At 42.6% G+C, this 23,765-nt stretch overlaps 1 protein-coding gene across 1 annotated transcript in view; it reads right to left on the reverse strand.

Moving 5' to 3' along the window:
* TNS3 (tensin 3) overlaps window positions 1-23,765 on the reverse strand; it is a 504,601-nt gene that overhangs the window by 379,847 nt on the left and 100,989 nt on the right. Inside the window, exons 3-4 of the mRNA XM_082257842.1 lie at window positions 15,422-15,472; window positions 5,746-5,868 (exon numbers count right to left, since the gene is read on the reverse strand). Of these exons, the coding sequence (XP_082113968.1) occupies window positions 5,746-5,868; window positions 15,422-15,472 (174 nt within the window). The remainder of the gene's footprint in view (window positions 1-5,745; window positions 5,869-15,421; window positions 15,473-23,765) is intronic.

Here is a 23,765-nt window from a genome sequence, read left to right on the forward strand (position 1 = left end):
CAGGCAAAGTGACGTATGGGTACGTCACTAGCCTGTGAGGCTCTGGGGAGCGAGCGCGCGCCGCCGGAGGAACGCTGCCGCTCGGTCACGGACCCCCCCCGTGTGCCCGGCGGACCCGATGTCCTTTGGGCACTCGTGATCATCCGTGACATCGGGAGAAAGGCAGGCGGCTGATGTAAACAAGCCGCCTGTCATCCTCCCCTGTGTAAGAACAATGATCATACGGTTCTACTATGTAGGACCGTTGATCACTGTTCCTACACCTCAAGCCACAGCCAATCACAGTAAGAATCACGCCCCTAGGGGCACACACCACCCCTCCCTCTCAAATAAAGTTAACCCCCTTCACTACCAGTGTCATCTTACAGTAACAGTGCATATGTATAGCACTGATTACTGTAGTAATGTCACTGGTAACCCCAAAAGTGTCAAAAATGTCAGTCAAGGGTCCGATCTGTCCGCCGCAATGTCGCAGTCCCGCAAAAAAAAGAAATTGCAGATCGCCGCCATTACGCGTTAAAAAAAAAAAACAACAAAAATCTTTCCCTTAGTTAGTAAACGCAATAACTTTTGCACAAACCAATCAAAATACGCTTTTTGCGATTTTTTTTTTTTTTTTTTTTTTTTTTTTACCAAAAATATGTAGCATAAAACAAATTGGCCTAAAATGTTAAAAAAATTTGATTTTTACATTTTTTTGGGGGGAATTTCATATAAAAAAAAATGTGAAAAATATTGTTATTTTTGCAAAATTGACGCTCTTTTTTTGTTTATAGCGCATGATCAAAGAATCGCACAGGTGAACAAATACCACCAAAAGAAAGCTCTGTTTGTGGGAAAAAAAGGACGTCAATTTTGTTTAGGTACAGCATCGCACGACCGCGCAATTGTCGTTAAAGTCACGCAGTGCCGAATCGCAAAATACCCCCTGGTCAGGAAGGGGGTAAAATCTTCCGGGGCTTAAGTGGTTAAGGCCCCTTTCACATATGCTGTCCATTTTTCATCCTTCCGTTAGATGGATGGAAAACAGACATCAGTGCATCTCCATGGAAAAACAGATGTAAATGGATGATCAAAAGGTACCTAGCTGGTACCTTTTGAAAAATCTACATATAGGGGTTGTGGCGCTGCTGTGTGTGCAATGAAAACTAATGCATCCCTAGGGGTATCAATGATTCCAAAACCCACAGAATAAATCAGGTATGTGCGACATATGCAAAAATTATTATATGCAAAAACTACTAAAGTGCAAAATATAAATTATTGTGCAACATTGATAAAATAATATGTGCAAAAATGCTAAAAGTGCAGGTGCTACAATAGTGCCCAGGTAACACCATCAAGTAACGTCCCTTTATTGATGCCACCATAAGGATCAACAAGGCTAATGGGAATGCCAAATTTATAGGACACTGCACACTACCCATGAACTATTTATTAAGCACAGATCTCTTTACATTTTATGTGTGATTTCATGGATTGTTCATGATTTGAATGCGTTTACCAAGCACAGACCACTTTGTTTTATGTGCGATTTCATGGATTGTTTATGATTTGAGTGTAATAGGAAGCTCACTTTACTTGGGCACTATTGTATCACCTGCACCTGCATTTTTGCACATATTTTTTTATCAATGTTGCACAATAATTTATATTTTAGTAGTTTTTGCATATAATACATTTTGCATATGTCCCACATAGCTGATTTATTCTGTGGGTTTTGGAATTGTTGATACCCCCTAAGGATGCATTCATTTTCATTGCACACAGAGCAGCGCCACAACCCATTCCCTATATATAGATTTTTCATCCGCATCCGTCATCATCCATTAAACTGATCAAAGCTCTATTTTCCTTCCATTAAAAAACGGATCGGGCAAAAAAACTGATGTAAAACTAACAAACTGACAGTTTTTCACCCGTTTTTACATTGGTAGTGGATGTAAAAAAAAAAAACTGATGAAAAACTGATAAGCACTGATGAAAAACTAATGAGCACTAATGAAAAAACAGATGAGCACTGATGAAAAACTGATAAATACTTCATCCATTTTGACGTGACTGAACTGATTAAATGACTGGTCCTGTGTGAAAGGGGCCTTAGGTGATAACACCAGGGGTATCAAATATTGATAAGGTTTTATTGTTTTGTTTTTTTGCCTTCCTCTGATTCAACTGTGGGCATTGGATTGTGCATGGACGTTTTCTTTTTTTAAAATTAGTTGAACTGTGGGGACTTTTTTTTCACTATGTAATAACGGTCATTCTGAATGTTGGGAACAATAGCATGGAGTGTGTGCTTACAACACATACCAGGCTAGTCATTGTTTTTTTGTGTACCAGCGACTAAATCCTCCTGTAGGCAGCAATATAACCCCATCTGTCACTATGTGTCCTTTGTTACATACCTGCACAACTGCAATTATAGAGGGAGGGGCAGCACTTTTAATCAAGGCTATTAACTTGCAGAGTGCTGATCAGCCTGAAGCTAGAGGTTGTAACTGTACAACTTCCTTTAGATTTACCAACAAGTGTGTAGTGGGAGGGCCTACCTAAACAATCCATTCAATTTATATCCAATAAGATTGACTCTCACCCTACATAAGGTGCTGTTGGCAAATCTAAAGATGATTCTACAATTAGATTGTAATAGGTAGAACCAGCCAAACAAAGAACATTTTTAAGGGTGAGAAGAACAGAAATGACATGTCCAAGCAGCAGGTAAAATGAGAAGTGAAAAGCACAACTTCAGCAACCAATTTCCTATAGTTATTTGTCAAATGGCTAAGGACATTATTGAAGAAGAAGAAGGGAGTTAAAAAGGAACACTGAGAATGTTAGCAGCTATGAGGCCTGGATCACTTCTATACAGTTTTCTATGCGTTTTACAGCACATAAAAATGCATGTGTCATAAAAAATATATTGGGGTTGATTTACTAAAACTGGAGTATGAAAAATCTAGTGCAGCTCTGCATAGAAACCAATCAGCTTCCACATTTTTGTCAAAGCCTAAATTAACATCCTATGAGACTATTCCCATCTGTGTGCTGAAATGTAAAAAATTAGGCAATTTTACACACATTTATTTGTGTTTTCTGGCTCATTGAAGTCTATGAAAGCACATAAAAATGTACATATACATTTTCTGCCCTTTTCTATGTATTTTCAACTTGTGGGTGAGTACATTTCAGCTTTTCATCCCATGGTAACAAGAACACTACCTGTATAAATGACATGTACTCAGCTACAATTAAGACTATAACAGTTGCTGCGGCTGGAATTAGGGATGTGAAATCAGCCATGTTTTCTCAACTCCATACATTAAAACCAGGAAACAATTCATGATGTTACTACATGAAAAACATCCTTATTGGTTAACAATAAAAAATTACAACACATAAAACACATGTAAAACAAATTTAAATGCCCATAAACAAGCACTTAAAAATGCCCATAAATGTGCACGAAGGCAGAAATAAAAGAGATCTAAACAGGGTCTAAGATTAGGGTAGGATATACTGTATGCATGGGTAAAGAACAGAAAGAGATTAGGATTTTTGGCAGAAGTTATGAAAACTGCTTGTGATCTCCCCCGCTAAAATACACGGAGTCCGACTGACGGACCAGACTGTGTGAAAAGGGCCTTACTAAAACTGGAGAGTGCAAAATCCGGCATAGAAACCAATCAGCTTTCAGATTTTGCTGTCAAACCTTAAGGGCTCTTTCACACACTCCGTCCGTTGGACAGAATCCGTTTTTCTCAGCGGGGGATCGAGCCGCCGATCCCCCGCTGAGCAGCAGGAGGACAGCTGTGTCTCCGCGCTGTGTGCAGAGACACAGCTGACTGTTCCCCATGCATCTCTATGGGGGAAATCGGATGTCAACGGACCGTCAGTCCGTTCTCACCCGATCCCATCCGATCCGCTGGACGGATAGAAAATAGGGTTTCCATCCGTCCAGATTTGACGGATCGGATCGGGTCGGATGTCAGCGGACATGTCTCCGCTGACATCCGATGCCCCATAGGAATGCATGGGGGGACCGTTCAGATCCGCCAAAAAAACGGACAGGCGGGTCTGAACGGCCTAAGGCCCCTTTCACACATACGATCCGTTCAGTTTATCAGTTCAGTCACGTCAAAATGTATCAGTTTTCCATCCGTTTTTCATCCGTTTTTCATCAGTTGTCATCCGTTTTTCGTCAGTTGTTATCCGTTTTTCATCTGATGTCATCCATTTTTCATCCGTTGTCATCCGTTTTTCGTCCGATCCGTTTTTTTGACGGATGAAAAATAGGGCATTCATCCATTCAAAAAAACGGACATTGACGGAAGCGGATGAAAACGGATGTTAACTGATGATCATCAGTTGTCATCCGTTTTTACATAGAGATACATTGATGTCCGTTTTTCATCCGTCAACGGATGGATGAAAAACAGACAAATGGACAGCATGTGTGAAAGGGCTCTTTCACACGGCCGCTCCGTGTGAAAGCTCCGCTGCGGGACTTTTTTTTTTTTTTTTTTCATGGAGTGGATGACACTTGTGTCATCCGCTCCATGTGTCCGCATATCATCCCATCCGTTTGCGGATGATATGCGGACACAATGTAAGTCTATGGGCATTGCGGATGTCAGCGGATGACACCGCTGACATCCGATTCTCCTTCCTTTCCGTTTTTTACACGGAGGAAAAATAGGGTTCTGTTCCGTTCCAAAAAACGGAACAGAACTGAAAGGAAGAAAATCTGATGTCAGTGGATGGTATTCCGCTGACATCCGCAATGCCATTGACTTACATTATGTCCGCAAATCATCTGCAAAAAAATAGGATGATTTGCGGACAAGCGGAGCGGCTGTGTGAAAAAGCCCAAAGGGGCCTAACTGAACAAGCTGAAGTTATAAGCTGGTTGACTACCATACACAGCTGCGCCAGATTTGCACTCTCCAGTTTTAGTAAATTAACTCATAAAAGGACAATTAAGAGATATGGCTATTCTCAAACAATTTGGGAAACATCAATAAGGTACCACAGGAACCGACAGCAAACACTCCTTAGGTGATTACAGGGAATGTAAATCCTACTAATGAATTTATTTTATTTGAACCCTTTTGCTCAGTGCAAATGTATAATTTTAAAGCAATTTGGTTAAATTTGTTGGATAAATGCAAAAATTGACCTAATAATCTTGTTAGTAATTGGAAGCTGTCTTGTGCCCTGTGCATTCCTATATGTTATATGAAGAATAATCAGCTTACTCCATTCTTAACTGGTTATCTTGTTGACACGAGGAAAGGAGGAAATCAGTAGTTTACCAAAAGACAACTGGGTAGGGCTTATGCTGTTTCTTTTGATTTCAGCCTCAAAATTGTGTTGGCAGCCGAACAGGAGATTGGGAGCTGAGTGCATTTCAGTTATGTATATTTAAAGGTATACAACATGGGGCACTAAGCATGTATTGTAGATCTAAACTCCATGGTTTTTGGCGTTTTATTTTAATTTAGCCGTGGCTTACATTTTATAGTGAAAAACCTGATCCTCTTTTTTAAAAATGCAATTATTTACCCTAGTGATAAGCCAGAATCCGAGTGGTCTCTTCTGCCTTAACACTAACACCATGGTTTAGCTCCTTTAGGTATTACTAAAGTAAATCACACTTCGTACATAATATACAAGCTTCTCAGCTAGACAAAACAAAAAAACACTGTAGAATTTTAAATTTACACACATTTGCCATGCACTTACTCTGCAGTGAATGACTACTACATGCAATGGGTCACTGTTCATCCAAGATTCCATTGCCTTACAGATGGAACACATTTTATCCAGAGGTGGAGCATGTAGCTCAGGCCAGCCCATGTCTATTACCTATATACAAAAGAAATTGTGTTTAATCCTTTAATACAATCATGCGTAAAACAACTTTTCTAAGCCCAATGGCAGTCAAAACTTTTTATTTTGCTTTGGATAGATGGGATAATAGAGAGCCTCTGTCACATTTTATTATGGTCTGTGTCCCTATTTGAAAGATTTTCTGTCACTTACTGTTAGGAGAGAAAGTGAGAATAATTCTCTTCAACAGGGATAGAGCCAAAGACAAACACATTTTAAGGACTCATGCACATGAACAGTTTGATGCGCAAATGGTCTCTTGCCAGTGGCGTATCATCCATATGTGCAGGGTGTTCACTGCACACGGGCCCTCCGAGGGCACTGTGACCCTCCCTGCACACATGAATGATCTCCTGGTTGACAGCCGGTGTGGTAGGAGGGACAGCTGTGAGAACCAATCTCCCAGATTGGCTTTTCAGCTGACAGCTGCTTCTCCTCCTCTCCCTCCCGTGGCTGTCAGCTGGAAAGCCATGCCGGGAGATCGGTTCTCACAGCAAACCCTCCCGCCGCACCGGTCCCTGGCTGTTCCCTCCTTCTCTGGCCCACCTTTGTGTCCTCCTCTTACTTCTCAGCCCCCCTGTGCTCCTCCGCCCCCCTGTTCTCCTCCTCCGCCCCTCCTCCTTTTCTGCCCCCGGCAACTGGCTTTCCACCTCTCCTCTCCACTGTGTTTACTCTGCTTCAGTTTATGAATGAACGACAGGGCTGATTAAAAAAAAAAAAATCATTAAATATAAAAAAATGTAATTATTAAAATTGGTAGAAAAATGATAAAAAAATAAAATTGTACAAAAATGAAATAAAAAACGACTGACACCATCCCCCGCCCTACCGACACTGTCCACGGCCCCAATCCCCTCAAAAAAAGCACTGTGAAAAAAACTGGATTTTTGTCTTACTGTAAAATCCTTTTCTCTGAAGTTCATTGACAGACGCAGCTCCATATAATTCATAACTGGGGTATGCTGCCCCCTACAGGAGTAGAACACTAGGCAGGAAAAAGCTTTACCATGCCTATGGGGCCGTCCCTGCAGGCATACACCCACACACTCTGCTATAGCCCTCAGTTTCGTTGCAAGCAGTGTTTAGGTGAAAACCCCCAACCCACTCAAAATAGAGGGGCGGGTGCTGCAGCTGTCAATGAACTTCAGATAAAATAATTTTACGGTAAGAAAAAAAATTCAGTTTTCTCTATCGTTTATTGACAAAATCCAGTTTACTCTATCGTTTATTGACAGACGCAGCTCTATGTAATTCTTGACCATTGGGACATCCCAAAGCAGTATTTGCATGAGGGGTGAGAAAACAACACAGAAAAAGAATGTAATTCCGAACAAGGCTAAAACTTTAGCCAACCAAAGAATATAGAGCTCAACCAGGAACAACAGGAGCTCACCTGGACAACACCCTCAAAGAAACTAAAGGCCCGTACACATGATAAGAAAATCTGAAGGGAAATTTCGTCCGACGACCGATCTGCCGATTTTCGGATTGTTAGTATGGTGCTTTGGAAAGCCGACTCCGACTTTTCAGCCGACAAAAATCCTGATGTGCAGGCTATATAATTTTTGCCTTTAAAACAACGTCCGATTTTCGTCTCATTAGTACAGATTTAGACGGAAAGAAATCTTAAGAGCAAGACTAGGCATGCTCAGAGACGAAAGAACACATACAAAACAATCAAGCACATTACATCACTTCTGAAGTAGAATTCTGTCGTACGGCAAAATTCGTATGAAAATAACCTCTTCACTTTCCACATCAGACTAGCATGCCACAAAAAACAGACGACAGATCGTTCGATAATCTGATCATGTGTACGGGGCTTTAGTCTCTGTCTAACAGCAGCCTGCAAAACCTTGCAGCCAAAAGAAGCACCTGAGGATGCCAACACATCTACTTTGTAGAATTTTGTGAACGTGTGCACAGACGACCAAGCTGCCGCCTTGCAAACTTGTATCACCGACGCCTGATGGCGAAAAGCCCAAGAAGCACTCCGCGCCCTAGTAGAATGCGCCATCCCAGGGAAAGGTGGAACCTGACCCTTCAGCGAATAAGCCTGAACCACCGTCTGCCTGATCAACCTAGAAATGGTCAACAGCCAATCCCTTTCTAGGTCCTTCCGTAAGGACAAAAAAGAGAATTGGATTTCCTGAAAGATTCAGTAGCCGTCAGGTAAGATGGAAATTAGAAACCACCTTAGGAAGAAACCACGGACTAGGTCGAAGCACCACTTTATCTCTGTGGGCCACCGAATAAGGCGAATGCAAGCAGAAGTAATAGCCACCAAAAAGGCAACCTTCTGAGACAAGGTAAGCAATGGATTCTCCCTAATATTCTCAAAAGGAGGTTTTTGAAGAACACACAACACCAACCAAATTCAGATCCCGCAGAGGTAACAGGGATTTCCTCGGAGGGGCCACATGACGGACTCATTATATAAAGGTGCGAATCAACGAATGCGAGGCTAAAGGACGTTGGAAAAACACAGACCAAGGCCGACACTTGGCCTTTAATAGTGGCCAAGGCCAACTTCTGTTCGACACCTCTTTGAAGGAAAGCCAAGAAGTCCTATCCACCAAAAAAAGGTGAGGATGCCCCTTCATGGATTCAAACCAAGAAATGTACTATTTCCACGTACGATGATAGATCTTCCTGGAAGTAGACTTCCTGGCCTTCAACGGTGTAGGAATCACTGAATCAGAAAGACCCCTATCCTTCAACACCTGGCTTTCCGGAACTATCGTAATGGTAATGGCAACCGGATGATCCACCTTTGGTGGTACGGTCCATCTAGCGAGTATCCATGTTCGTGAAGGGGTCGCGCCTTTTAAAGTGCTTAGGCACCACTAACATTTGTTTGGTGGACCCAACTGTTCATGGACAATGTTGTCAAAAAGTTCCGGACAAGGAAAAACCTTGGCCGACTTCTGGGATTTGCGGGTGCCAAAAGACACCTGCGTCCCTGACACTGTAGAATCATCTGTAATTTTTAAGGTTTCCTGCACTGACACTAAGTGCCTGCACCGGCGCGCTTTCCCGCGTGGCTGCTGACGAGGATACATCTTCCACGCCATCAGAATGCAAAGACGCAGAACCAGCAGGGTGGAATGCGTCTGCGGTGGCCATATCTACCTCAGAACCTGGGGATACTAGAGAGGCAGGGAAAGCATAGGGCACTTTCTACTAGTGGCATTTTTAAAAATAAATCCACTTTTGACACCAGGTTTTCCAAAACTGCTCTAAATGCAGACAGGGGCTGCGAACCAGAGGGTGCTGCAACCGCACTGAGAGGGTTTGTGGGTGAAATTGGGTCCTGGGACTCCATATTTACTTAATATAAAAAAAGGCAGTGTCACTTTAACCTTCCTAGCGGTATTCCCGAGCGTGACTCGGGGTTAAATTTTAGAGCCAAAAGCGGTAACCCCGAGCCACACTCGGGGTACCGCTAGGAAGATCGCCGGATCCTGGTAGAGGTTTTACTAACCTTGTCACCGGGATCCAGCGATGTATGCGGGCGGTATGCGGCGGCGGAGCTTCCTCCCGATCGTCTGTGAGCCTCGGCTTCCGTCTCCTGCGACGTGACGTCCACAGGGGGGTGGAACCGGCGGAAAATTCAAAAAGTATAACACACAAACACACTGATACACTGTAATCCTATTGGATTACATTCCCTAAATAAAATAAATTGACCTTTGATTGCCCCCCAGTGCTTTCTCCATTGCACTTCCTGCATTTTTCCTATACATTGTGTCTGGACATTGCAGAGCGACCATGGCATCAAACAAGCGTGCCGCAACCTCAAAAGCGGTATATGACCTGCTGGGCGAGAGCGACAGCGATCCTGAATCGCTTGCAGAGTGGAGTGCCAGCGATTCATGAGGAAGTTCGTCATCCGACGCAGAAAGTGAGTTCAGTGATGATGCTGTGACTGTGCCGAGCGATGTGCGTACTTGGTGCGTGATCGACTGCGGTACGGAGCACGTAGCGCCCCCAAGGTTCCCGTTTACCGGAGCACCTGGTATCAAAGTCGATGTTGAGGAGGACAACCCCTTGGCATACCTGCAACTTTTTTTGACCAATGAGGTTATCGAAAAAATTGTTGTGGAAACCAATCGGTACCAGGAGCAACAAGCCGCAGCGCATCGGCGGTTTTCAAGGAGCAGGATGTGGGAGCCCGTGACCAGTGCAGATATCTGGAAATTCCTGGGCCTAATTATTCTGCAGGGAGTGGTGGGGAAACCCCTGCAGAAGTGGTATTGGACCACAAACAAATTATTGGCCACTTCTTTTTTTGGCACCGTTATGTCGGAGTACAAATTTTCCCTCATTATGAGGTATTTGCACTTTACCAATAATGACGATTTTGATGAGACTTCTCATCCAGCTCCAAAGCTCAAAAAGATCTGGAACATTTACCAATTAAATTTTGAAAAATTTCCAGGAGTCCTATGTCCCAGAAAGAGACATTTGTATAGACGAAAGTGTAATGGCCTATAAAGGGAGACTCAGCTGGATACAATATATTGCGTCCAAGCGTGCACGCTTTGGAATAAAATCATTTATGCTGTGTGAATCCAGCTCTGGATATATTTGGAATTCGGTCCTATACACCGGGAGAGGAACCAAGTTCAACCAAAGGTTCAGCAGCTATGGGATGGCAACCGCTTCTGTTCTGACGCTGATTGAGCCTCTGCTGAATCAGGGGTACTGTGTCACCACAGACAATTTCTATACATCCCCAGAACTGTTTGAATTCCTCCTACAACACAAGACAGAGCTAACCAGCGTGACATGCCCCCCAGCTTTGCCAACAAAAAGCTGAAGCCCGGAGAATTAGTTGCCTGGCAGAAAGGAAAAATGTTGGCACTGAGATGGCGTGACAAAAAACATGTCTGCCTTATGAGTACCATCCACAACACCGCCACTGTCATGGTACATACAAAAGGGGGAAAAGATGTTCTGAAACCGCAACTGGTCCTGGATTATAACACCATGGGAGGTGTGGACAGAGCTGACCAGGCCATGACTTTCTATCCGGCAATGCGGAAACAGCAGAAAAAATATTATAAAAAAATATTCAGGCTCCTCCTGGAGCAGTGTTTGTGGAACGCATTCATTCTCCTAAAAAAGAAGAGTGACAGGCCTGTGGTTCATGCAGACTGTGTGGAAAATTGCTGAGCTCATATTTCTCAGGCACCAAACACCAACAGTAAGTAGATCCGGACGCCGTGCTGCTGGTGTTGTGAACCCCGAACGACTGACCGGTCGTCATTTTATGGACCACATTCCACCGACGGAGAAGAAGACTGCACCCACAAGGATGTGTGTGGTTTGCTGTTCCAAGCGCGACGACACGGACGGAAAATCAGAAAGGAAACGCGGTACTACTGTCCAGACTGTGATGTTGGACTTTGCGCTGTACCCAGTTTCAAAATTTTCCACACCCGGGACGTTTATTGAAGCAATATGACCAGTAATATTGCATCCTTTTTGGGAAAAAAAAATATATATTGCATCCTTGTTTGACAAAAAAAAAAAATGTCAGTGTTTTTGATTACGTTATTTACTATAATTTATTGAATAAAAAGTGTTATTTTTTTGAAAAAAAAAGTGTTATTATATTATTTTATAGTTATTTATCATATTATAATTTAGGATTTTGTGTTTCAAACTTTATCATACCCGGGATGTTATAAAGAAGAACGACGCGTAGTAAAAATAAATCATATATAAATAGTTGGTTTGGGTTGCTCATTCTCAAGAATTACATGCAAAATAATGGTACTGCTTTCAGCACCTAAAATCCGAAAGAATCATACCGCCAGGGAGGTTAAAAGAACTGCAAAAAAATGCGATCTGCACCAGCGGCACCACACGTCCCAGCCTAGCACAGCCTGCAGCAGGGTGAGTGAGCAATACCTACAGGGACCCCAGTAACATACCACCAAAACGATCTGGAGGGATGTAGGAACATTCTGTGCAGAGAGGAAAAACGATCTGACACAAGAACAGGAAATACCTGGGTCATATGCCAGAGTCACCCTAGCTTTTCCCTGCTGTCGAGTGATCGCGGAATCCAGGAAAATGGTTGCCCCATGCATTTCTATGGGGGGAACTACCAAAACATGGCCACTCATGCAATTCAATGGGAAAATGTGTTGTTTGCAGAACGAAAACTACAGCAAAATGGCGGCCCCCACGGCGCGCCATGCGGTTTCAGTACCCCCTAGGGGGGGTCATCAGACAGTGGCATCGGGGGGTCCCCAGGAGGGGCACCCACCAGGAAACACCTCCCCCCCGCAGAACCGCCGCTGCAGCAACAATACATTCGCCCCCCTGAGGTTGGAACCTGCTTGTGCCAGAGAAAAGCCTAAGGGGAGGGGGCCTGGTATTCCCTAGAGGCCAGGGGAACTGAGGGATACCTGAGAGCCTGACTTTTCCAGGGAGGGGCCTACATCCACCCTGAGACCGCCTGAGAAATAGGGGACACTTTACTCACCATACCAATGGCATTAGGCGGGCACCACTCCAAACAGACTACCTCTCCACCCGGGGTGGAGGTGTTGACGGCCAGGGGGTACGCTGCGACTCAGGGCGACCCAGGTCGTATGCGTCCCAGCGAGGTGTTTCACTCGTGGGCCACCCCCCCGTCCATCAGGGCTCTGTAGTGGCGAGGCCTAGTGCTGGACTATAACCTGCGCCCACTCGCTGGCCGAGCTGGGAGACCTTAAGGATCTAGCATATCCAGTCAGAAACCCAGCAGGCTGTTGCTTGTAGTTCTCTCAGGAACAAAACTAACTAAAAAATAAAGTCTTACAAAAAGGCTCCCAAAAAAAATAAACAGCTAAGACCGAAGTCCCAGCAGGGAACTAGGTCCTACTCCTAAACTAGGCAGAAACAAACTGAGAGCTATAGCAGAGTGTTTGGGTGTATGCCTACGGGGACGGCCCCATAGGCATGGTAAAGCTTTTTCCTGCCTAGTGCTTCTGTAGGGGGCTGCATAACCCAATGGTCAAGAATTATATGGAGCTGCGTCTGTCAATGGACGATAGAGAAAAAAATTAAATGAATAAAAAAAAAATGTAATTGTAAAAATTTGTAAAAAAAAAAAACAAAAAAACCTCCATCCCCTGCGCCCTACCGGACACTGTCTACTGCCCCAGCCCCCCTTCCCTCCGCACTCCTCTCCTGTACATACGATCCACCTTCATATATCCTGTACTCCTGTCCTGCACATACTACCCACCTCCACATTCAGCATTCTTCACCTGCACATACTTCCCATTTCCATACACTCCGCACTGTACATTCCCTATTTAATCACTTGCCGACCAGCCACCGTACTTATACTGCGGCAGGTCGGCTCTGTCCCGTGAAATTCCATACCTGTACATCATTTAGCAGGATAGCTAGTGGGGGAGCGTACACGCGCCGATTGGCCACAGGGGGAGCCAATCAGTGGTCCAGCAGCCATGATGTCCCCCTGTGCACCCGCCATCACTCCCCGTGGAGACAGAACGGTGGTCTGCCTTTGTAAACATGGCAGACCACTGTTCTGTCAATAATAAAAACAGGGATCCTGTGTTCTTCTTATTTAGGAACACAGGGACACATTTAACCCTTTGATGGTCCCTGGTATTAACCCCTTCCCTGCCAGTGTCATTAGTACAGTAACTGTGCATATTTTTAGCACCGATTACTGTAGTAATGTCACTGATCCCCCTAAAAGTGTTAAAAATGTCAGTTGGGTGTCTGAACTGTTCGCCACAAACTCCCGCTAAAAATCGCTGATTGCAGCCTTTACTAGTAAAAAAAATAAAATAAAAATGACAAATCTTTTCACCTAGTTTGTAGACTTTTGCGCAAACCAATCAATATACACTTATTGGGATTTTTTTTTACCTGAACCTTTGAGAAAGCCCATTGGGCGATACGCATGAGGTGGGCAGTGACGTAATCACGCTGGGACTAGGTGGAGCTGTGTATGCAGAGGACTGTATTGTGAAATGCTTGTTTTTTACTTACTGAAATGCGAGTGGATTTTTATATGGAAATAAATGCTTTTTATTTGCGATTTGCACTACGATTCTTTCCTCTTGCCTCCTATATGATTGACACCACGCTGAGAGCCACAGATATGGAATGTACAGCAAGTGGGAGCAGTGCCACTTATAACACTGCAAAGTGCATACAGACCTGCTTTAATTAGTGAGGTCCATTCAAGCAGATGAGATACACCCATAGGTGGGGTGAAGGGCACTGTGGTGATCAGAGACAATTACTGAAGAGTTTCTGGTGTATGGGACTGCACCCCTTTTTTTCACGGACATTAAATCATTTATTGATGGATTGTATATATATTTAAAAGAAAAGATGGACTCACGTTATAATATTTACACATTTTCAGATATTTATTTATGCACTATAATTTGAATGCACTTTATTGGAGGAGAGCGCTGCACTTTTTTGTGACTATATATATTTATTGCATTTTGTACAGGTGGTTGGATGCATAGTGGTGCTAGCTGCTTCCGGCCCTTTATACCTAGACCCCTCTAGGTATATTCTTTGGTTGTCTTGAATTAAATGCATTTTTGAGATTTTCCCAAAGTGGCTCATTGATGTTGAGATCAGGAGATAAGTGACTCTAAACCTTCACCTTTTTTATGCTGTAGCCACTGAAGGAGCAACATAGCCTTAAATTTCAGATCACTTCTATGCTGGAAAGTTGTTGAAAATTCTATGCATTAGAGTAAAAAACCTTCTGTGTGCAGCCCCCGTTATACTTGATCTCGATTCAGTGTTGCACCCAAGAGCAGTGGCTCTCTCCTCACTGGACATGTTAGCAGCAGCAGGAGCCTCCTGCTGCTGTCAATCACAGCCTACGAGGAGAGAGTGGGGGTCAAGCCGTGTGTGTGTCTGTCTGTCTGTCTATCAACACACCCAGCCTCTGCTCTGTAACAAGTGACATGCTATGGGGGCACTTGGCAGGGTGGAGGAGCCTGTAGCGCTGCCAGGGAACCCTAACAGTGGAGGATCCGGGGTGGTCTGTGTAAAACCATTGCACAAACCAGGTAAGTATGACATGTTTATTATTTTTTTTTTAAAACTGTTTTACAATCCTTAAAAGTGCACAACACAAGCAGTGTCTGGATTAATTTTCCTCTAGTATTTTGCATTAATATTGCCTTTGCAAACCCGCCAAAACAGCAGAGATCCACCTCCATATTCAAAGTAGTGATATTCTGGTTTTGTTAACACAGTATTTATGGTTGTAATCATAGAGTCCATATCGATCTGATCACTCCAAAAAGATTTTGCTTCAAAGGTTTTGAAGCTGTTCTAGGTGCTGTTTGGCATAGTGCAACTGGTCTGTTTTGTGGATTTGGTGCAGCAAACATAGCTAACATTTTACAAAAAATGCAAATTTTAGTCATGTTGGCCACATTAGTTTCCTTTTTTTCCATACTTTTCTCTTTTTTTTTATCTAGTGATCCACAAAAAACAAAAAAATATTCATTTTAAATACCTTTGTGTTAAGTCTGGAAAGCTCATAACACTTTTCTGATAAATTCAGTACCTGTAAAACAATGAGAAAACAATATTGAAGTAGCAGCTATATAGGCCATACAAATGACTATTATGATGTATAGGCATCCATTATATAGACCTTCCTTATCTATGGAACATCCCAAAACTGATTACATTACATTTGTTTTTATTTACTGTGTGGTAAATACTTTGTATTAAGCGTTTTTCTGAATACATCACTTCTGTTTTTATTAATCTAAAAGTGTTGATTTTATTAAATCTAAATGAAAAAAAATAAAAAATACTTTGTATATATTCACTGACTGCAATAATCATTTAATACCCTTAAGCCAAGACCCATGTGGGTTCTCAAGGTTTCTATTGGATAGGTACATGGGATATTAAAAAGAGTAAACAAAACACCATAAATAAAGAGACATACACCATTTAATTTATTGGTCATAATATGGCCAGGGTGTTTATTATGGGGTAACCCATTTAAACATAGAGTAATGACATTAAACCTAAAATGTTGGCATAACTTAAATTCCCATTGCCTTCAAATGACCAAATCCAGTAAATCAAATAATGCTGTGCATCCAGACTACACTGGATGACTGACCCCTACTAACAAACACCGGATTTCAGCTCCAGTCAGCACAGCTGCGAGCCTGCCGGTGGGAGCCCCTTATATAGGAACGTAAGAGCAGGAATGCAGAACCCCCAAAACTTTAGCCAATCCACCACTGTTGCTGGGGTTGCAGCCGTCACAGGAACCAACAGTAACCTGAAAGATAGGAGGGGAGAAGAAAAAAGCCCTTTGGCTTATCCCATGTTGGTTCCTCCATACCGCAGGGGACCTGTACAGGAGGTGAGATGTCTTCAAACAGGTCATTGAGGCAGCAGGACACTCAATCAGCAATCTCACATGGCAAGGTAAGCAACACAAGTGCAGTACTCTCATAAGAACAAGTTTTTAAAGGTTCATTCTCTGAAAATCTGGGCCCATATGAGCTAAAGACAGGGAGAGGGAGTGAGCTATGACTCATTCAGCTTGAGCATGTTTTAAGTACAGCTGAATGGGAGATTAAGGCAGGCCATACATTATTTTTTTTTCTTCTTTTCGTTCAACCCACTGGACAGAAATAATTCAGTTTCCACATTTTTTTTGTCACAGCTTAATTAAACAAGCTGAAAGTTAGAAGCCGTGTGGCAATTATGCACAGCTGCACTAGATTTTGCACTCTCTAGTTTTAGTAAAATCAATCCCAATGACTTTCCTAAGCCCGGTTTCTGTGAAGAACTATCACTGACAGAGAACCTGGAAAAACAATGAGGGTCTAGCTGAGACAGAACTAACTAGCTCTAACACAGGAGGGGAAGGCAGCAGGAGATGCCAAAATTACACAAGTAAACAAGTTGTAGTGGCCCCAAGTGCAGGTTCACATTTCTGCCATGTGTGAACAATGCGAATATTCAGCATGTTCCTGTATCGCATCCGCACCCCTGGCAGTTCACACTGCCATATGCGATACGCTGGGGATGTCAATTACAAGTTAACTACACCCCCAGATCAGATCACATATCGCAGTGCAATCTGAAAGTTCGCACAGAATCGGATCGCACTAGTATGAACCACCATGCAATCCGATTCTGTTGCAGACCAAAAAAAGGGTCCTGAGTTGGGTGCGATTGTGGTGCGAATTCAGCCATACAAACTGTATGGCTGAATTTGCACCGCACAGAGATTGCATGTAATTTTAGGAGCAGTGCGCTCCGAATTACATGCGATCTCTGTGATCGCAGAAATGTGAACCGGCACTAAATAATCACTAAATGTCAGTATGGATCAAACAAAGGCAACCTGATACCGTTCAATACAACACTGAAAAAAAAAACATATTTACCATACATAACTCTGTCTGTGCTGGCAGATCCTAATAACAGTTGTGAACCTAACTTGAATGCTGCCTAACCTAACAAAATCTGGAAGCTAGGCTCCTGAATTGTATGCATTGAAGGAAAACTCAGCGTGTCCCTCTTTGTTAGTGGGTGTCCTTCTTTATTAGTAGGGACAGATTGAGTTTCCTCATTTTACATTGTTCCTCTCCCTGCTCCAAACGCCTAGAAAGATATAACATACTGTATATTTTTAGGTATGCTGTGTGAATGAGACCATAAACACATTTCAATTTTGACTGCGGAAACACACTTTAAAATCACGGTCTAGGAAGAAAAAAAAAAAAACTTCACACTAATATTACATTCTGCTCATTTGTTCTGGGTTCAAAAAAAGCTTTATATTTCAATAAAACTCAATAGAGGAGGTATTTTGGTCCACTCTTATTTACAGATCTTCTCGAAATCCTTAAGGTTTATTGGTTGTCGCTTAGCAACGCAATTTGGCAATTTCAGATTCCTCCTTAGATTTTCTATAGAATTAAAGTAGCTGTAAAGGCAGAAGGTTTTTTTCATCTTAATGCAGTCTATATCTCATCAAAAGCCTTGTGTGTGTGTGTAGCAGCCCCCTTAGTCCCCCTAATAGCCCCCTCTCGGTTCAGCGATGTGCGCAAGTGTCTCAGCCATTTTGGACTCTCCCTCCTGATTGGCTGAGACACAGCAGCGAGAGCCATAGGCCCCGGCTGCTTTCAAAGTCAGTAAGTCAATGAGAAAGAGGGGGCGAGGCCTAACCACAGCTCTGCGTCTGAATGGACACATGGAGCTGTGGCTCGCTTTGGGTGACCCCACAGAAAGCTGGGGGGAGGGTCCAGGAGCGCCGAAGAGGAACACAAGAAGAGGAGGATCCAGGCTGCCCTGTGCGGGGGAAAGAAGGAAAGTTCCTGTTGATATGATAGCCAAGGCACTATCACATGAATCCAAAGAAGAGGTGACGGCAACCGGTAGCTCCTATGAGAGGTATGGGGATCCTCCGGAACAAATATGTATATATGTAATGGAAAACAAAGGGCGCAAGGTCAGTGAAGGAAGTGATAAAAACACATATACATTGAAATAGGCACAGGTCAATGTGGTGACAGGCAGGTCATCCTCATGAAAAAAGTGTCATCTGGATACTTTATTCATGAGGATGACCTGCCTGTCACCACATTGACCTGTGCCTATTTCAAGGTAAGTGTGCGAATAATAAATGTGTTTTTATCACTTCCTACACTGACCTGGCGCCCTTTGTTTTCCATTGCAATGGTTTGTTTGGGGACTGTGGTCCCAACTGCCTTGAGATCATTCGCAAGCTCCACCCATGTAGTTCTGGACTGATCCCTCACTTTTCTCATGATCATCCTTACCCCATGAGGTGAAATCTTGCATGGAGCTCCAGACCAAGGGCGATTGATAGTTATTTTGTACTTCTTCCATTTGCGAATAATCGTTGTCTCCTTCTTACCAAGCTTCTTGCTGATGGTCTTGTAGCCCGATCTAGCCCTAAACAGGTCTACAATCCTGTCCCTGGAGTCCTTTGACAGCGCTTTGGTCTTGCCCATGATTGTAAGGATTGAATGAAAGAGATGTAGTCAACACGTAATCCGGAAGCCTCCATTGTATTTACTGTGGTCTTATATCTGGAACCTTTGTGAGTGTACATTTTTAATTCTACAAACCCGAACTTTTTCTCCAAAAAAGTTGGGACACTGTACAAATTGTGAATAAAAACAGAATGCAATGATGTGGAAATTTCACATATCGATATTTTCTTCAGAATACAACATAGATGACATATCAAATGTTTAAACTGAGAAAATGTATCATTTTAAGGGAAAAATAAATTGATTTTAAATTTTATGGCATCAACCCATCTCAAAAAAGTTGGGACAAGGCCATGTTTACCAATGTGTGGCATCCCCTCTTCATTTTATAACAGTCTGCAAACGTCTGGGGACTGAGGAGACAAGTTGCCCAAAATTAGGAATAGGAATGTTGTCCCATTCTTGTCTAATACAGGTTTTAAGTTGCTCAACTGTCTTGGGTCTTCTTTGTTGCATCTTCCTCTTTATGATGCGCCAAATGTTTTCTATGGGTGAAAGATCTGGACTGCAGGCTGGCCATTTCAGTACCCGGATCCTTCTTCTACGCAGCCACGATGTTGTAATTGATGCAGTATGTGGTCTGGCATTGTCATGTTGGAAAATTCAAGGTCTTCCCTGCAAGAGACAACATCTGGATAGGAGCATATGTTGTTCTAGAACTTGGATATACCTTTCAGCATTGATGGTGCCTTTCCAGATGTGTAAGCTGCCCATGCCACACGCACTCATGCAACCCCATACAATCAGAGATGCAGGCTTCTGAACTGAGCGCTGAGAACAACTTAGGTTGTCCTTGTCCTCTTTAGTCCGGATGACATGGCGTCCCAGTTTTCCAAAAAGAACTTCAAATTTTAAATCATCTGACCACAGAACAGTTTTCCACTTTGCCACAGTCCATTTTAAATGAGCCTTGGCCCAGAGAAAACGCCTGCTCTCCTGGATCCTGTTTAGATTTGGCTTCTTTTTTGGCCTATAGAGTTGTAGCTAGCAACGGCGAATGGCACTGTGGATTGTGTTCACTGACAATGTTTTCTGGAAGTATTCCTAAGCCCATGTTGTGATTTCCATTACAATAACATTCCTGTATGTGATGCAGTGCCGTCTAAGGGCCCGAAGATCACGGGCATCCAATATGGTTTTTCGGCCTTGACCCTTACGCACAGAGATTGTTCCAGATACTCCGAATCTTTGGATGATATTATACACTGTAGATGATGATAACTTCAAAACTCTTTGCAATTTTTCACTGAGAAACTTCTTTCTGATATTGCTCCACTATTTTTCGCCGCAGCATTGGGGGAATTGGTGATCCTCTGCACATCTTGACTTCTGAGAGACACTGCCACTCTGAGAGGCTCTTTTTATACCCAATCATGTTGCCAATTGACCGAATAAGTTGCAAATTGGTCCTCCAGCTGTTCCTTATATGTACATTTAACTTTTCTGGCCTCCTTTTGCTACCTGTCCCAACTTTTTATGGAATGTGTAGCTCTCATGAAATCCAAAATGAGCCAATATTTGGCATGACATTTCAAAATGTCTCACTTTCAACATTTGATATGTTATCTATATTATATTGTGAATAAAATATAAGTTTATGAGATGTATAAATTAGCCCATTCCTTTTTTACTCACAATTGGTACAGTGTCCCAACTTTTTTGGAATTGGGTTTGTATTTAATCAACGGCTTGCTTTGAATATATTACACTATGGGAGCATTTTTCTCTTTATATGGCCACTAAATACCTGTTCATCTGGGGAAACCGGTAATACAGAGAGGTCCATAAGGAAATCCCATCCTGTATGATATTTAAAGGCATCCCAGCCCACACCGGACTATAGCATTTTTGACCCACATGCAATATTGCTACGGGGTCCTGGCAGTCTGGTAAGTGGATCACCAAAAGGGAGTGGAATTGCACGTTTGCACCTTATTGGCACGGATTGGCACTAATCTGTTTATTAAGGTGCACGGAGCACATTGCACTTTCTCTTCACTGGATACTTCCTTAAATTGGACTCCTTTGGGACTTTTAAGAATAAGAGAAGATTTTGCACATATTTATTTTTCTATTTGTTTATATCTGCATATTTATCCAATATGGAGAATTAGCCCCCGTTCACATTAGGTTGCTCCGACTTCGGGGGCGAGCTGTGAAGTCGCGTGCAGCGTAACTTCGGCGCGACTTGCATGGACTTCACATAATGGAAGTCAATGCAAGTCGCCTCCAGGTCGCCCCGAAGTAGTAAAGGACCCTTTTTCTAAGTGTCGCTCCTATTAGAACGGCTCCTGTACTACACAGTGGGAGCGGGAGGACCGCGACTTGTCAGGCTGAGGATTTTTGAACAGCGGCACTTATAGGTTGTTGATTATTATCCATAGCGCAGGACACTTACACTTTTTTCCAGATATTCTGGATTTATTATAACTTTGAGGAGTTTTAATTTTGGGTTGTAGGATATAGGGGTACAATCAATTAAATAAAGCTTTTTGATATTGTGGTATTTTTGTATTGTTGTTTGCATATATTTTTCATTATATCAGTTTTGTGAGATTTTTGGAGAAAGCTTGAAGCTACGCGTTATTGCTCTTTAATTAGTACTTTAAAGCCAAGTTTGTCCTCCCTTGGAGTATTTCTTGTTTTTATTGTAGGGTAGCTTGGATTCCTTCTCATAAATTTGCTCTAATCTCTCTCATGCAAGATTAAGGCCCCTGTCTGGTTCATGGATGTGAACAGTTTTAGGCCTCTCAACATAGTTAGACAACTGACGCTCTAACCATTTAATTAAAAAATCAAGTTCCTGTATAGGTGGAATTCTGAGGTCCTAGAACACTGGCTTAAAGTATCACTAAATGCAAAAAGTTTTTTTTTTTAGTTTTTGATAGAGTGGAGAGGGATTAGAACACTTGTCAGTTTTTATTGCCGTTTGTGTCCCAGTTAAGGAGATTCAACCTCTCTATTTGACCTGTTTACAATTGTCATTGAAAGTGAAAGTAAAAGAAAATCTAAATTTTGGGTTGTCCCCAGAAAAGTAATAGAGGGGAAATCTTCCAATGGGAATACTAGTGCTGGTGACCTGGGGGTCCCCAGTGAATTCCTTTAATTTGCAAGGATTTCCTCCCACTTTATGTTTTGCTATGGGACAGGAAGTGAAGGTAAATCTGCAAAATGGGACACAGATGACGGAAATAAAAAAGACAAAAAACTGACAGGGGTAAATACCCTCCCTTGCTCTATCCAAATAAAAATAAAAAAATTGCCTATACTTCTACTTTAAAGGTGGATCCCCAGCTTCTGTAGTTCTCTAGAGGATCGTCACACATTATGAGGCCAGTGTCAATTTGTTTGCCACATACAGGCGGTCACTGGGTTACAAACATCCGACTTACAAACAATGCCTACTTAAAAAAGGAGGGAGACAACAGGAAGTGAGAGGAAATCTACCTCTAGGAAGGAAAATTCACTCTCGTGAGAGTTATCATGGGAAAATTGTGTCTTCACTGAAGCGTTATTAACAATCCTTATTTTTACAACAACCCAAAATTTTCAAAATTCAATTGTCATAGTGACAGAATGTGAGGTGAAATCTTCTGAACAGGAGCACAGACAGCAAAACAAATCTTACAGGGGTATGAAGACTTCCCTATGCTATCCAAAAAAAACTTAAACTGTTTTTTCTGGTGGAGCTACACTTAATAAAATGTACCTATTTCAACTTACAAACAAATTCAACTTAAGAAAAACCTACAGACCCTTTCTTGTTTGTAACCTGGGGACCGCCTGTACTTAGCAAGTTCTGCCGTATCGGTTCCTTCAGGCCCTGTTGGGACAGGTGTTGATTCTCTGATGCTGGAGGGGGTGGTGATATTGAATAGCTGGTGTTTAGGTGTTGGAGCAAAGAACAGAGTAGTAGATGGCTTCAGTCCAGGTGAAGGCCTGAGATCTGGAGGTCTCTTGGTGTTGGTCTGGAGAACAGTGTAACGAGTCTCAGGAGGTTTGAGAAGATTTCATGAGTTGGGTTCACGATAGTCTGTGGTGACACATGAATTTAGTAACCTGAAAAAGAAGTGTTTGAGGTCTCAGGATGATCTGTGTGGTTGATTTCTGCAGCTTTCCTGCTGGCGAATGTAGTGTGGGTTAGCGTACAAGATTCAAAGCATCCTATGCAATTGCAACATGGTTTAGGATGAATTGCAAGGTTCACCTTAAAAGGGTCATCGAAGGCTGTCAAGATAAGATAATTGAAATTAATAGAATTACAAGATGCCATTTAATGAAGTTGTGATATCTTGTCACCTTTCAGTGATCCGGCATCGGAAAAGGCCGTTATAGCTTTCAAAAGATCATTTTAGCTTTGCGAGTGCGCTGTTGAGTTGCTTTGCATCATCACATGATTTGTCAGCAGCAGTTATTTCATAGTGCCATTCCACAGATCTGATAGATTATCAGTCATTTCTGCCTTGTTTGCTTGTTTACTTCAGAATTCTCGTTGAGCTTCAAGAAAGGAGTAACTGTGTGTTTGGGTCCAGCAGATATATCTTCCTGTTGCAAATCAGCTTCATCTTGCGGAAGAAAAAGGCTGATCACTGGCTTTATTATTTGCACATATTCTTGTTCACACATGTTAAAAAACGTGAGCAGAGTACCTAAATCTGTATGCTGTCACAGCTTATGCAGAAAGCGGGTGTTTGTGCAGAGGAGAAATCAAAGTTTACCACAGCACAGTAATTCCAACAGCAGAGATAATTCTAGAAAAAGTCCTCACAATTCCACATGCACATTCAATACACAGAAAAC

The sequence above is a fragment of the Pelophylax lessonae genome (genome assembly GCF_965119305.1).
Source record: "Pelophylax lessonae genome assembly, chromosome: 5".
Lineage (NCBI taxonomy): Eukaryota > Metazoa > Chordata > Amphibia > Anura > Ranidae > Pelophylax > Pelophylax lessonae.